The 15357-nt window shown below is 39.3% G+C and overlaps 1 protein-coding gene across 1 annotated transcript; it reads right to left on the bottom strand.

Annotated features, from left to right (window-relative positions):
* Positions 1-4356: 4356 nt before the first annotated feature.
* Positions 4357-11561, bottom strand: LOC140494542 (procathepsin L-like). Its single transcript, XM_072593820.1, has 7 exons — positions 11455-11561; positions 10724-10806; positions 8990-9136; positions 7387-7602; positions 6291-6456; positions 5508-5613; positions 4357-4648 (listed from the first exon to the last, which is right to left on the bottom strand). Exons 2-7 carry the CDS (start codon positions 10784-10786, stop codon positions 4552-4554), a joined length of 795 nt encoding a protein of 264 aa, XP_072449921.1. The 5' UTR covers positions 10787-10806; positions 11455-11561; the 3' UTR covers positions 4357-4551.
* Between the last annotated feature and the right edge of the window lie 3796 nt (positions 11562-15357).

The raw sequence follows: 15357 nt of genomic DNA, 5'->3' as shown, positions 1-15357 counted from the left end.
GATGGATGTCATCAACAGGTTAACTTTTCTTGGTTAATGGTTTATAGCTGTTTGATGCATCACAGAGCAAAAGATATTATCATTCAGAAATGATCACTTTGAATTGACCAATTCTCGGAGGAAGAACATAGTGTGATGTAGCTCATAGAAAATGTTGAAACATTGTATGTGATAAGGAGGTAAGTTAATCCCTCTTTGCTGAAGCCAGAAAGGAAGTGAAATCACAATCCGAAGGAAACAAGACAAATGCTTTTCAAGACTTACGAAATCAAGCATTTCAAAATCAAGCTCTTGCCTATCTACGTAGTATCACCCACTGTAACAGCTGCAATGTCCCATTGTCTATTCATCACAGAACTCAGAGACTGATCCATATATTTATCCTTTTTGACCTCATGTCTTATCTCTGATCTATGCTTTGCATTAACGTGTCTTCTCATGTTTCATAACTACTAAACTCGCTCAATTGCTCTGGGAGAAAGACATCCAGAAGGAATAGGATCTTTCTTTAATTAACCTTGATATGACCAATGGAGGGAATGGATAAATGGCTAAAAGCGAGCAAGTCCATCCACCTTAACAATTAGCTTTGAAAATTTAGGGGCAATCCCATATGAAACTTGAATAAAATCAGGGAATCTTGCTAAGACACTGGTTGTAACAGAGCCATGGTTCAGCCATGAGGAGCTGATCTTGATGGAAGCCAATGCAAAAACAGGTGATGGCACTGTTCTTAAAGGTGCCCACACCAGCAACTAATGTTACCCTTGAAAGCCACAAATGGAACAGCTACTGAAGCTGCAGTGGTTCCTCTGGTGCCTGATTCACCATCCATTTGCAATGCTCCTTCTCGGCATTAGGGTTCGCAAAGACTGGGTATATGAATTCCATGGTCATTGGCCTCTCTCTCTCTCATGCATTGCCTTTGGAATAAACCTTCTGCCTTTGCTGCTTTCCTTTGCATCACTTGCTCAGAGTCCACCACTGCAATTTGCTTCCATTGTCCCTGTAAGGTCAATAGCATCTTTACGAACACCTGCCAATGAGTTACCTGCCCCACTCTTCCACTAGAATCAAACAATCATAGATTGACTACAGCATGCAAACTGGTTATTTCAATTGATCTGTCCAATTCCCTTTTCAGAACATCATGGAATCTCTACAGCCATTCAACCCATCAGGTCTGCACTGACCCTCTGAAGAGCCTCCTACCTTATCCCTGTAAACCCACATTTACTTCAGTTAACCCACCTAGCCTGCATACTACAGGGCAATTTAGCACGGCCAATCCACCCTAACCTGCACATCTTTGGATTGTGGGAGGAAATCGGAGCACCCGGAGAAAACCCACATAGACACAGGGAGAATGTGCAAACTCTACACAGACAGTCGCCTGAGGCTGGAATCAAACCCGGGTCTCTGGTGCTATGAGGCAGCAGTGCTAACCACTGAACCACTGTGGCAAGATAATCAAAATTTCCTCCACTGTTCTCTCAGGTAGTGTAAGAAATCTGCTAGATCTAGGAAGCTAATAAAATCAAGAGTTGAAAGAAATTACAAGAAGATTGAACTGGGGAAATTAATGGGGCTGTAAGTGAACAAATCACAAGGACTTGTTGTCTACATTCAAGAGTGTTGAAGGAGGTAGCTGCAGAGGTAATCAATGTACTGGCGATTATCAACCAGAATCCTATAGATTCTGGAATGATTCCTATGGATTGCAAGGTAGCAAATGTCACTCCAATATTTAAGAAGGTAGTGAGAAGAAAAACAGGAAATTACAGACTTGTCAATCTTATATCAGTCTGTGATGATGTAATTCCTTTAACAAGGTTATGTGTCCTTGGTTTATTTTTCAGAGAGGTCATAAAAGACGCAGACTCCGAAAAGTCTAAGTTGAAAGGTTTTCAAACCAATTTGATTATATCTAACAGATACTGCCTCAGACAAAAGGCTTTTAAGTTTGAAAGAAACACTTGTACAATGAAAGGGGAGTGGTCAGTTCTCCAAGCCCAGCTTTTCTCTGGTTTGGTTTGGCTCTTTGGCTATCCACTGAAGGCAGTCCGGCAGTTTTTGAAGCTGTTGGACACAAGAGAAGCAGGCCCATGCTGATCTTTCCTCTCTCTGACTTCTCTCCTGTAAGACCCTGTATTTGATTTTAACTTTTGGGCCAAGTGTGTTTATGGGGATTGTTGCAAGTATTTGGAACCGCAGCATTAAGTTGGGATGATCTGCTGGGTTTTCGGATAGGTTAAGTTATTCAGTATTCTGTTCGCTTTTGTTTGTATTTCATTCGGTAATCTTGTAAATAAATTCTGTTTTGTTTAAAACTAAATGGTTTGACCAATTGCATCCCTCCTGGAATATCCTCATTACACCTGCTTCAAACAACTAGCAAAGTTAGGGTCCGGGCTACTTTCTTGAAATGTTTTGAGGGGCTGTGTCCTGGTTTTTAACAAGTATTAGGGATATTTCTAGAATCCATTCAAAAGCATCGGACAAATAAACACTTGATGCATAATGATCTGGTCTGGCTTAGTCAGCATGGATTTGTGAATGGGAAATGGTGTGTGATGAACCTGTTGGAGCTTTTTTGAAGATTCTGCATACAATGGATGCGACATACTTAGATTTTCAGAAGACTTCTGATAAAGGCACCAACAAGAGGCTGGTTAGAAAAATTAAAACTCATAGCATATGAGGCAATGATTTGGAATGGAATGATGACTGGCTTGCAGACAGAAAATAGGGTAGGAATAAATGAGTCACTCTCATGATGGTAGGCTGTGACCCATCCAATACCACCAGGATCAGAGCTAGGGTTGTAACTGCTCCCAAAATATCTCAAAGATTTGGAAGTGGATACCAAATGTAATATTTCCATATTTGCAAATGATGCAAAGCTAAATAAGAATGTATGTTGTGAAGCAGATGTAATGTGGCTTTAGGAGGATTTGGAAAGGCTTTTTGAATGGACAAGAAAATGGCAGATAGACTATAATATGGAAAACTGGAAGTTTAATCACTTTAATTAGAGAAACAGATATAAAGAGTCAAAAGTCACTGAAGTTTAACTTGCCCTATTAGGAAGTATAATGGAATGTCAGCCTTTATTGCGAAGGTATTTAAATGCAGGAGTAGTGAAGTCTCTTGGTTCGACTGCACAGAGAATATTGTGTGCAGTTTTGGTCTCCTTATCTCAGGAACTATGTCTTTTCCATGTGGAAGGATCCACACACATGACCAGACTTGTTCCCAGGATGGTGGGACTGTTCTTTGAAGAATGTTTGTGCAAACTCTAGAATGAGACTTGATCTCACTTTAAAGGGAGTATGGTAGATGCTAGTTAGATGTTTCCCCTGGCTGGAGAAATCTAGAACCGGGTGACACAATTTAAAAGTATGCCACTTAGGTCTGAGTTTCTGTTTTTGTTCACAGGGTTATGAACCTTTGAAATTCTCTACCACAGAGAACTATGTTAAAAATCACCACACCAGGTTATAGTCCAACAGGTTTAATTGGAAGCACTCGCTTTTGAAGTATTGCTCCTTCATCAGCTGGTTCCACAGTAAACTGAGGAAGCTCAGTCTCTGAATATGTTTAAGGTAAAGATTGATAGATTTCTGAATCCCGATGGCATACAGGAGTCATGGGGATGGATGGGTAAAGGCACTGAGGTGTTCAAACAACCATGATCATACTGAATAAGGAGGCAGGCTCAATAGGCTGAATATCCCACTGCTATTCCTATGTTCTGATTTAGAAACCTAATCACTCACTTTGTAAATTCATTTTCGATGTGTTTCTGTTACCTCCTTTGTAAATCACCTTTAATTTGTGCTCTCTTGCTCTCAGTCCTCTACTGATGAAAACAGTTTCTTGCTATCTACTCTGTTTATCTACTCTGATGAATGCCTTTCAACTTCCTAACCTTCTATTCTCCAAGGAGAACATTCCCAACTTTCCCAATATAACTGAAGGTCTTTATATTGTGAAAGCAATCCGTAATCTTTGTGTGGCTGATTTCCACAAGCAGAACCAAAGCCTGGTCTTAACATTGCAAAATGTAAGCAGCCAGGTATCTAGGATCTATGCGTCCCATCCCAAACTCAGCATGCAAGTGCACTCAGTTTCAAAAAATGAGTCTTAAGCACTTGGTGAATAAGCAGAATTAACTTTCAACTGTGTTGTGGAGTCAATATTGTGTTAGAGATTTGCCATCATTTGTAGAATACAGAACCAAACCCCCACTGTAAAAAATGAGGTCCAAAACACCCCCTTCCTGGTTCTCCAGTCTCTGCTGCCTCCTACACTACTCTTGAGGGTCTGATTAATTGTATACAAAAACAAACCAAGTTGTAAAGGTTAATTCATTTATTTTATTGTTTTTCAACTTCAATGGTACAGAGTCACCAGGAGATCATACTTAGCTACAGAAAAGATTTATTCCACAACCCCTTAAAGCACTACCCTCAAAACAGTAAAATCTTAGAGTTTTTCCAGAAATTGCTTCCTCAACACGTTGACTGTATCTTTTTGAGGCACATATTGTTAGATTATTGGATAGAATACTCTGTCGGTTATTCTTAACATGTTCTTGAACATAATCATCTTCATGTAGCCATTGTGACCCCAGCTGGTTCCAAAACTAATAATGAAAGAATTTTTGTTAAAATGCAAAATAGGTTTGTCATACCAAAGCAAAGAAGTAAAACTTCCTGCACAGTTTTGTTTTAATCACACTAATGCCTATACTTTCTAAAGTTGGTCAAATTTAAATTCAGATCTACCTGTACACATCTCTCCACTATGGATCCCTCATCACACTGTCTGTCTATTAGTACCTTTTAAGTATCTCCTTTCTATTTATGACAGCTATAATTTCTGATCCCCACTTTCAGTATCTCCCCTTTAACATTGTGATTTGACTTTCCTCTTCCCAGTCAGAACATTTGTTTCTTTCTGTCACACAGGGCCAAGGATCTGGGTTTGATTCCAACCTTTGGTCACTGTCTGTGTGGAGTTTGCACATTCTCCCCGTGTCTGCGTGGGTTTTCTCCGGGTGCTCCGGTTTCCTCCCACATTTCAAAGATGTGCGGGTTTGGTGGATTGGTCGTGCTAACAGTGTTCACGGGTGTGCAGGCTTGGTGGATTAACCATGGGTAATGTGCAATTATTGGTACGAGGCCATGGTATGGGACTGGACAGGATACTCTTTGGAGGATCTGTGCATACTCAATTGGCCGGATGGCCTCTACCTGCAATGCAGGGGTTCATTAATTTTATGATTCTAAGATTCTTCAATTGTTTCCTATGCCTATCTAATATTTAACAGCTTATCATCCATCCTTTGAAGCATGTGGAATGTTCCCTTGAGTAAAAGCACCATTCCAAGTTAGCTTTCTTCAAAAGGAAAGACATCCAAATTGTTGTGTGTCCTTCAACACTTAAAATCTCAAGGATTCTCCACCTATTTTAACTCCTATTCCACAATCCATACCACTTACCTGTTTTTAATGATCCAATATTTTTCATTAAGCTTATTCACGTAGCCCACTATTGTCACAGCATGGTTAGGTGTATCACCATTGTAAGTAGTATCATCAAAAATGCCTGTAAAACAGCACAATATGAAGACATCATTTCAAGGTCAAATTTCAGATATAAAAGGGTGATTGTGTTGACCAAAGTAGACTTTCACTGAAGTCCTTTCAAATAGTATATTCATTTAGTTTAAAGGTTGTCATGTAGCAATTTACTTGTAGTTTTAAAATTTAACTTTACATTAAAAACCACAAAACAAAATCTTTTTTTCCATTTTACTATCATTTAGTAGGATCTGGCAATTGCCTGAGACTAAATGGAAATCGGTAACATGTGATGGTTATAAGTTAGTTAAGGGATAATTGGGCCACCACTTGACTGGATGGATACATATGTATATGTAAATAACAATGGGAAACAAGTAATCAGTGACGTTGGAGCATTGTGATCTATGAGTTGTAACAACACTGAGTAGAAGAGAATAGGCCTGGACTCAGTCTAACCAACCTTTAGTGGTAAACATTGTACATGCATATGTCAGAAGGGACAGTGTAGAGGGAATTTTCTCAATGTCTTCACAAGTTTTAGTGGAATCTACAAAAGGTTTAGATGCCTTTTTGCCTCAATTTATGTGAAATTGTTTGTGTAGTTTTTAGTGGAGTTTGTTAAATGGATGCATAGTACAGTAAATTGCATGATAGGATGTGAAATAGAGAGAATAAAGGGGTGAGTGATAATTAGCTTACTGTCACTTTTATAAGTCAAGAATGCATTAGTCATGAAAACATGTACAGCCACTGGTCCGTGTCTTGCCACTATCTCCATTATCTCTGTCTCTTCCACATTCTTACGAGCAACGTAATGGGACAGTGTCCCAACAGATTTTGTTGAATCAAATGCACAATCGTTCTTCTGAAATTGGAAGAGAAAAATATCATTTTTTTTCAAATCAAAACAGTCAGATCATTATTTCCAGAATTCCCTCACTGAATTCTTTACCAGCTTCTAAGAATCTAGAATTGATTGTGTCAGCCAATTCAGGATTCAATGCAATCCAATTCTCAGTTAGAGGCTGAGGCATGTGGCCTAAGAAGGCCCAAGTATTGTTCCTGACTGTTTCTGAAATTAGCTGGTCTCAGTAGGGGTAGCTGAGGAAACACTAAAATTGGTCTCAACAATCATCCTTCACCTTGATGTCACTATATCCTGTAAGCAGGGAGAACAATCATCATAGAATCATAGACTCCCTACAATGTGGAAGCAGTCCCTTCTGCACTCTGACATACACTGTGTCAAGTTTGGTTGTTGATGCTGTCCAATATCAAAGAGTACAATAGGAGTCAGGGTCAATGCTTCTGCAGTGGGAAGAATGGCCAGTTGAACGGTGAGAATTGTCCAGTTGGTCCATTGTCTTTGTGGTAGCATTCTCCTATGTACGAAAGAGACTCCACTCAAGACAACTCCAATGTCTGTTTCTGGGTTGATGTCCATTGGGATTCTTGTAACTGATGAAACCTAGTCCATTCTCACCCTCAATTCCAACCCCAAACCCACTCCCACCCTTCCTTTCACTAAATTCCAAGGGAAAAAGTGTGAAGAACTAGCAACAATCAATAATTATTAATAAAACAGATAACAGTTCTAACTCAAGACAGGATGTTTTGAGGAAGCATAATAGGAAATTCACTACACTGATGCAAGTTAGAATGTAAAACATGTGCTGTGCATAAAGATGTGGTCACTTCCTGTAAGTGCAAAATGAAGGTTAAACTTCAAACTGTTGCTGAACTGAACATAGAGAATCACTGTGCGAAAATGAGAATAGTAAAGCAACAAATGTACCATTTCTTTGTAGGGGTAGCTTTCCATGTCTTGAATTCCATTGTTATGAATGTACTTCAAAGCATGACGCACCCATCCTCCATTGCATCCTCTACTTTTATTTTCACAATCCACAAGGTTTTGCTCACTGAGTGAGATGAGGTTCTTGGATGTATTGTACAGTTGTCCTTCCATCGTTGCAATTGCAGCAAAGGCCCAGCACGATGCACACTGGCCCTGATCACAAGATAGATATGAATATAACAAAACTCTTTCTCTTGATCATTCATCACTTCCAATGAAAACTAGTAGCATGAGGATATGAAATGTGGATTATCTACTTGTGGATGTCATTATTTAAATATCTGAATGAATGTTAAAAAGCAATTCTGTATAGTCTGTTTCTCAAATTGCTTACTTCAGAGCTACTCTTTCTGCCTGTATATCTTGGTTAGAAGTCTCAAATGTAATATGAACATTTTTTTCATTATAATACTTATTTGCTGTAACAATTCTCCCATCACATAATTTTATGACAATTAACATAATTATATGACAATGATGCTATCAAGGACAAATTCATTCCTTCATTCCCTCTGTAAGTTTTGTGGATTTACTTGACCTGTTGGTGTCATATTAGTGATGGTACAGCCCTGGCTATGTTGAGTATTCTGCAATTTTTACTCACTGGTGAGGAAGGAATGGCAATTATGTCAGGATGGCATTGATCGTGGGATGTGGTCGATTTCCTATAATACTGGGAATTACTTTCCTTGTTGGCAAAAGAGGTCGTGGAACAGGGAGAAGTTGCCAAAGATTGCAAAGTGTGGACAATTCATTCTGCAACACCATTATTGTGAGACACCAAAAGACATTCCTGTGATGTTTATGTAATACTCTGCTTTCAATGGCTGAGTAGTAAATACACTGCTGACTTAAAACATTTGACCATACAGTTTGAGAGCTTCTTGTATGATTTGGCTGTACAGAGCTAATCAGCACATCAATAGGACATAACGGAAGGGAGAAAAATCAGTCAGGTTCTCAGCCAATGTCAGGACACACTTCAGAAAATCATAGGTTCAAATTTGACCCTCAAGCTACCATAGTCTGACTCGGTAATGGGGCTGCTCTCTCATTAGAGAAACATGATTGGTGGAGATTTAGCCTGAGGGCCACCACGCCTCAAGCAAGGGGCATGATTGAGAAGGAGAGTCCTTCATGATAACCTCAGCCTTTGCTGGGAATTGAGCCCACAACTGTTGTTATTACACTGCTTTGTAAACCAACTGTCGAGCCAAGTGAGTTAAACCAACTCCCAATTTGGCCCTAACATCCATCAAAGAAATAAATTTGAAAGGGCAACAATAAGGTTTCACGTATTGTTTCACTGACACAAACTTTTGGAGGCTGCTGTGAGACTGGCAGCATTTCCTGGAGAGAGAAAGAAAATGCTATCATTTGCATTTCTTCTCAGCAATGAAAATCACATCCAACTGGATGGTACCACCAGTGAAACAGACTGATTCTGCTTTATTTCATGTCAGTTAGTAGGATTTAAAGACATTGAACTGGCTGTTTGTATAGTGAGGTTACAAATGACGTGATGAAAATGAATGGGTACCTGGTCCTTCACGGCTGTAACATAATTATCATCACGCCAGTCCTTCTTCTCTGGAGGAAAACTCAATTCCTTCAAACTGAGATCTGCCAGTTTTGACATTCCGTCTCCCACTTTCTCTCTCATTAATTGGTTGGTTTCCTGGAATACCTGAGGGAAAAGTGATTCACCATTAAAGTAATTTCTTGTTATCTCAGAACTGTTCCTTTTCTGTAGATACCTAATTCAACCGCTAATCACTATATAGGTCCCAGACAAAGCAAAGACAAAGGAGAATTAGTAGCAGTGAACTACCTCAAAACATGCCCCTCACTCAGACTGGTAGAGGTGGAAAATACCACAAAATATCAGGAAACAATTCTGTTCTAAGAACCAAAATCAATCCTACTAATGCTCACGGAAGTCCTTTTCTCACATTAAACCTGTTGAGCGGACAATTAATGTCCTTTGATAAATTAATGACTGTGAATGTTGCAATTGTTACAGAATGATCGGCCAACTGATCTAGAATTCCTTTCCATTAAAACAGAGAACCAGCCACTTACAATTGTCTCACTCACCACTTGTGTAGATTGATCAAAGACCAGTTTAAATGTATACTTTCCTACTTTATGTTGGATAGTAATCTGTAATTTGTTTGCCATCTATTCATTCATTTATTATAAGAGATTGCTTATAAAGTGTAAATTTGCAGTAAATTTGCTCATTTTCAGTGATGGGGAGAAGATCATTGGACCTTTTTATCAATAAGCATGTAGTTAAGCAGGTAATTAGGGAACACTGATTAAATAATTGATTGAGTGGACATAAAAGGGTGACTTGATTAATCAATAAACTCTGTCTATGATGAAAGTTAACTGGCTTAGATCCACATTTCCCTTAAAATTGGAAAGATGGTTTTGAAATGGTGTTGAAAGCCTAATTATTGAACATTAAAAATTGACAGTCTTGATGCAGGCCCCTTTATTCCTTCACCAGCCTCTGAAAGGGTTATTTAATTAATTCCCATCCTTTTTTTACAATTGTTCCTATTTCCAATTCCAGTTTGAAAAGTATCATAGAGTCATAGATAGAGTGGTGCTGGAAAAGCACAGCAGGTCAGGCAGCATCCGAGGAGCAGGAAAATTGATGTTTTAGGCAAAACAATTGCCCGAAATGTCGATTTTCCTGCTCCTCAGTTGCTGACTGGCCTGCTGTGCTTTTCCAGCACCACTCTAATCTTGACTCTGATTTCCAGCATGTGCAATCCTCACTTTCGCCTAGAATCATAGATACCTACAGTGTGGTAGAAGACCACAATGACCCTCTGAAGAACATCCCACCCAGACCTACCCACCCTGTCTATAACCTTGCATTTCCCATGTCTAATCCACCTAGCCTGCACATCCCAGGACGCTATGGCCAATGCACCAAACCTGCATATCTTTGGACTACGGGAGGAAGCCAGAACACCTGAGGAAACCCAAGCAGACACGAGGAGAAAGTGCAAACTCTACACAGTCACCTGAGGCTGGAATTGAACCTGAGTCCTCACAGGTGCCTCACAGCACCAGTACTAACCACTAAAGAATCTGCTTCCACCTTTTCTGGAAGTGCATTCCAGCTTATAAGGATTGAAACAAAAACTCATCTCCCAATTGCTGATTTTTTTGGAATTTGTTTGTGCACGTTTGAAGATGAACCTGGAACCTGAATATGTGTAACCTCCATCCAACTTTTTGAGACTTCATGTCTTACCAGATTAGCTGAAGTTCTGCAGGCAGCAACCAAAATAAACATCAAAAAGCTGGAAAGCTCCATGGTGTCGTATCTACCAAAAGCTGCAGGAAGCAAAATGAGAATAACGTGGGGAAACAATTCAAGTTCAAAATATCATGTGCCTATGCACACTATTAAGATCATCTCTTAATGAATCAATATTTCTTGTTTTACCTATTCTAAGTGAGCTTAGTTTCTATTGAACTGAATTGTCGATCACCTGGTGATGGCTTTTTCTGAATATGTAAAGGCAGAATTAACTCTGAAAGGATTCCCACTATTAGAAAACAAAGTTTTTGGAGGGTCGAATGTCTCTTTACCAGCTTCCTGAGCAGTTGTCACCTCAGAAATTGTTTTACGGATACTTAACTCAACCACTAATCACTAGATATACCCAAGACAAAGGGAGATTTGGTAGCAGCCAAATCTACCTCAAAATATGCCCCTTACTATAGACTGTAGAGGTGGAAAATACAATAAGACACCAAAAGTGGTTATCTGGTAAAATAACACAGAGTTTGTTTCATGTCACTTTTGCCCGTTATTGTAATGGAAACATTCCCATTCATGGACCAAAATTTGCTGTGGATTTTTCTGCATTTACACAGATATATCACATATAAATAACTACCTATAACTTTTATGTGAAATATCAGTCCACACAATGGGCTTTTGTTACTTTTTAATGACAAAAACTAACTTGAACTCACCTTGTGAACGTATTGGTTGTAGGACCAACAAAGTCACTGGAAACTAAGTTGTTCTGTATTGGAGCTACAGTTTGGTGTTGCATTATATACTCTTCGAAAATCCAAAGAATAATTCCTAATTATGTACTAAGTGTTGTCAAATATAGGCAGAGTTTTAAGCCACCTCATTATCTTCTTCTGTATCCACCCATTAATCAGATTATTTTAACGGATATGTCTTATGGGGTTTGACATCAATAAACATTGGTGACCCAAAATCACACAAAAGTACTTTAACTTCTGAACTTAACCTGTTCTTTAAAAATGATTAGATAATGTACAATGTTTCTTTAATTGTACAATAGTTTTCTGTGCAGAACTCTGCTGTGGAGAGCTGATTGAGTTGATTGATTTGAGACGCTCATTTGTACAGAACATAACGCAAAAGGTCCATTTTCTGTCACTTACAGTGTTGGAAATATCCCAGCAAACACAGTTAGAAAACTCCACACTTTATAATCTTCTGACAACGTGTTTATTTGGATCTTGTTTGATAAGTTTTACCACTCAGAGAGTATAAGTTATATGCAAACTCTGGAATTAGTCTCAATGTCATGAAGGGTAACATTCTGGCACTCCAATAGGATGCAGATTGAATTCTTTATATTAAACTGAACATTAATCATTCTTGCAACCTCTCAGTTGATAATTGTGAAAGTGATTTGGGTTTTCCTACTACCATCTTTTCTGCCAGTAGTTTAACATAAACGATGTTTGCTTCCAGTGTTCCAGGAACTTTGACAATTCAAAATTTCTTCTTGCGTGGTTTGGATATCTCTGTGCTAGCAATCACTCCAGTATTTATAATTTCCTTCTATCAGTTATTCCAACTTGTATCAAGTTTTCAGTCACCCAATATAACATCAAAGCACAATTGAAAAGAATGAATTTTAGTATGCAGATCAAAAAATATACAACAAGCATCAGATAAAGACAATCTGATCCAATATATTCCAGCCTAGGTATTAAATATTTCTGTTATGGGGGGAACGGAAGGAAAGAGGGAGGGGTAACAGAATTGATTAAGAATACTGTAGCAGAGTTAGTGAGAGAAGATGTCTCAGAGAAGTCAAGAATGAAATCCAGTTGGCTAGAGATAAGGAACAAAAATGGTATAATGTGCACATTTGCAAAGAAATTTCATGGAAATACAAGAATTAGAGAGCTATTATAATGGGAAATTGCAATTATTGGAATATAGACTGGAATAGTTGGAGTGTGAGTGAGGGTAAGCAAGGCAAAATTTTCTGTAATGTTTACAGTAGTATGAGTCAAATTTTCCACTCCCTAATGATGTCAGCCAGGTGGACTTCATAGAATATGAGTTCCCTGATTGGGGCTGTTAATCTGGTCCAATCAGGGAGCCCAGTCTGACATATAAAAAGAGAAGTGTCAGACGTTCTGCTCACCTTGACAGCTGGCTCTGAGGGAACTGGATCAGTGTTAAAGGCTGTCCATGTGTACATAATGGATGACTTGATGATGGGATGCCAACCTCTGTGAAGTTATTTCACTAAAGATGCCAAGAGAAGTGGCAAGAAGGAGAAATAATTGGTTAAGCTGGGTCTGTTGAGATACTCACCCCTTTTCACAACCTTATAATTGACTTCTTGCGAGAATGTTGATACGCAACCTTCTTGATCCACTGGCAATTAAATTCCTTAAGTTCCAATTAATGGTCATTTAAAGGTCTCAATTTGCCACCATCCCAATTACCAGCATTCTTGGTGGAAGAGAAAGGTGTCTGGTTTCCCAAGTAGAAAGCCAGAGTAACAAGCAGGGACATTCCAAAAGGGACATTCTGGAGGCAATCAGCAGCACAAATTGAGGGAAAGAGGGTGACTGACTTTGCTGTGTCATTAATGGTCCCATGACTTCCTAAGTGTTAGGAATCAGACTGTAGTAGTTATGGGATGTGTTTTGGATAGGAGGAAAGTTTGTAGTAGAGTTTCTCAAGATTGGTTTTCACACTCTTGCTTTTAGTGACAGAGGCCTTGGTATACACTGTACAACTTCAAAATTGATATGCAGTTGGATGCGTCGTGAGCTGTGAAGAGGAAGTGGTAGAATCTCAAAAGAATGAATGAATGTGGATGGTAAGGGGCCAGTTGTATGGTTTCCCAGGAGGCAGACTAGGATTTTTCTATCATTTCCAGGATACCGATTCAAGTAAGCACGCCAGAATTATCTAAAGTCTCAAACTCTCACTCACAGTTGCAGACTTCTTCAGAAGGACCAGTGGGTAGGGGATTTACCTATCAGGAGTTCAAATTTCTGGCTGTCTCCATTGAGTCAGTATGTCAGATCTTCCGTATGGTCCCAATATGCAATTTGCAACCAGACTTCAATGATCTGGCAACCAGACAATCTGAGCCAATATAAAATCACCAAAAAAAACCAAAGGAGCCACAGTATATGTTATTAATATATTGAAGGTTGATAATAGAACAAGAACATAAGAAATTGAAGCAGGAGTAGGCCATTCGGTCTCTCAAATCTGTCCCACCATTCCATAAGAACATAATTGATATATCTCAGGCATTGTCATGCCAGACCCTTATAGCCCTCAATTCATGGATATTTCTAAAATCCACTTACCTCCTCTTTAAATACTTTCAGTGATCCAGCCTTCATAATTCTGTGGGCTAGAAAATTCCAGATATTCACAAATCTCTGAGAGAAGAAATTCCTTTGTTTCTCAGTTTTAAATGAGAATCCCTTTATTCTGTAATTATGAAACCTAGTTTGAGATTAAAGCGCAAATGGAAACATCTTTTTTAATAGCTAGCCCCCTCAGAACCTTGTTTGTTTTAATGTATCTGCTGCCCTATTGTCATTTTGAATGGTGGTACCATTGAGTTTAGAAGGTTGTTGTCTGAGGAGCCTCTGACCTGCTCTTGTAGCTACAGCATTTATATGACTATTCCAGTTCAGTTTCTGGTCAGTGGTAACCTCTCACAATGTTGATATTGTCCTGTTCAAAATGTAAAATTTACTGGAATGATGCTGCAAGTGGATGTATCCAGCAGAAAGCAGCATCTGCAAAAATCTTATGATTTCTAGGCCTTTTTTATTCACTTGAGAGACATGGGCATCACTGGCTGGCCAGCATTTGTTGCCCAAAGTGAGTTGCACTTGAGAGGTGAGGGTCAGCTGCCTCTTGAACAGCTGCAGACTGTATAGATAAATTGATAATACTGTTAGGGAACAGAACTTCCAGGATTTTGACCCAGTGACACTGAACGAGTGGTTATATATTCTTCAGTCTTGGATGGTGAATGGCTGGAGGGGAGCTTGCAAGTGGTGGCATTTCCATGCATTTGTTGCTCTTGTCCTTCTACTTGGTAATGATCCTGAGTTTGGAAGGTGCTGTCTCAGGACTGTTGGAGAATTTGTGCTGTGCATCTTGGAGGTAGTACACACTGCTGCTTCTGAGCCTTGGCAGTGGAGGGAGTGGATGTTTGTGGATGTGGTGCCAATCAAGTGGGCTGCTTTGCCCTAGATAGTGTCAAGCTTTTCGAGCATTGTTGGAGCTGCACTCATCCAGGGGAGGAGTCAATCAAATTCCTAACTTCTGCCATCTGGACGGTGGGCAGGGTGTGGGGAGTCAGGAAGTGAGTTACTCACTGCAGGATTCCTAGTCTCTGACCTGATCTTGTCGCAGTTGTATTTATAAAGAAACATAGAAGCATAGAAAGTAGGTGCAGAGTAGGTTATTTGGCCCATTGAGCTTGCACTACTATTCAATATGACATATATAGTCCAGTTCAGTTTCTGTTCAATGGTACCTCCCACAAAGTTGATTGTGAAGAGATTCAGTGATGGCGGTACCATTGAATGTCAAAGAGTGGTGTTTAGGTTCTT

This window comes from Chiloscyllium punctatum, chromosome 24 (assembly GCF_047496795.1).
Source record: "Chiloscyllium punctatum isolate Juve2018m chromosome 24, sChiPun1.3, whole genome shotgun sequence".
In the NCBI taxonomy this organism is placed as follows: Eukaryota; Metazoa; Chordata; class Chondrichthyes; order Orectolobiformes; family Hemiscylliidae; genus Chiloscyllium; species Chiloscyllium punctatum.
This window is presented reverse-complemented; position numbering and strand designations above follow the sequence as displayed.

Coding starts and splice junctions, on each gene's coding strand:
- LOC140494542 (XM_072593820.1), bottom strand. CDS start 10,786: ATGGAGCTTTCCAGCTTTTTGATGTTTATTTTGGTTGCTGCCTGCAGA. Junction 7,603..8,989: donor TTACAGCCGTGAAGGACCAG/GTACCCATTCAT, acceptor TCTTGTGATCAG/GGCCAGTGTGCATCGTGCTG. Junction 5,614..6,290: donor CTTGACTTATAAAAGTGACA/GTAAGCTAATTA, acceptor GCTGTTTTACAG/GCATTTTTGATGATACTACT.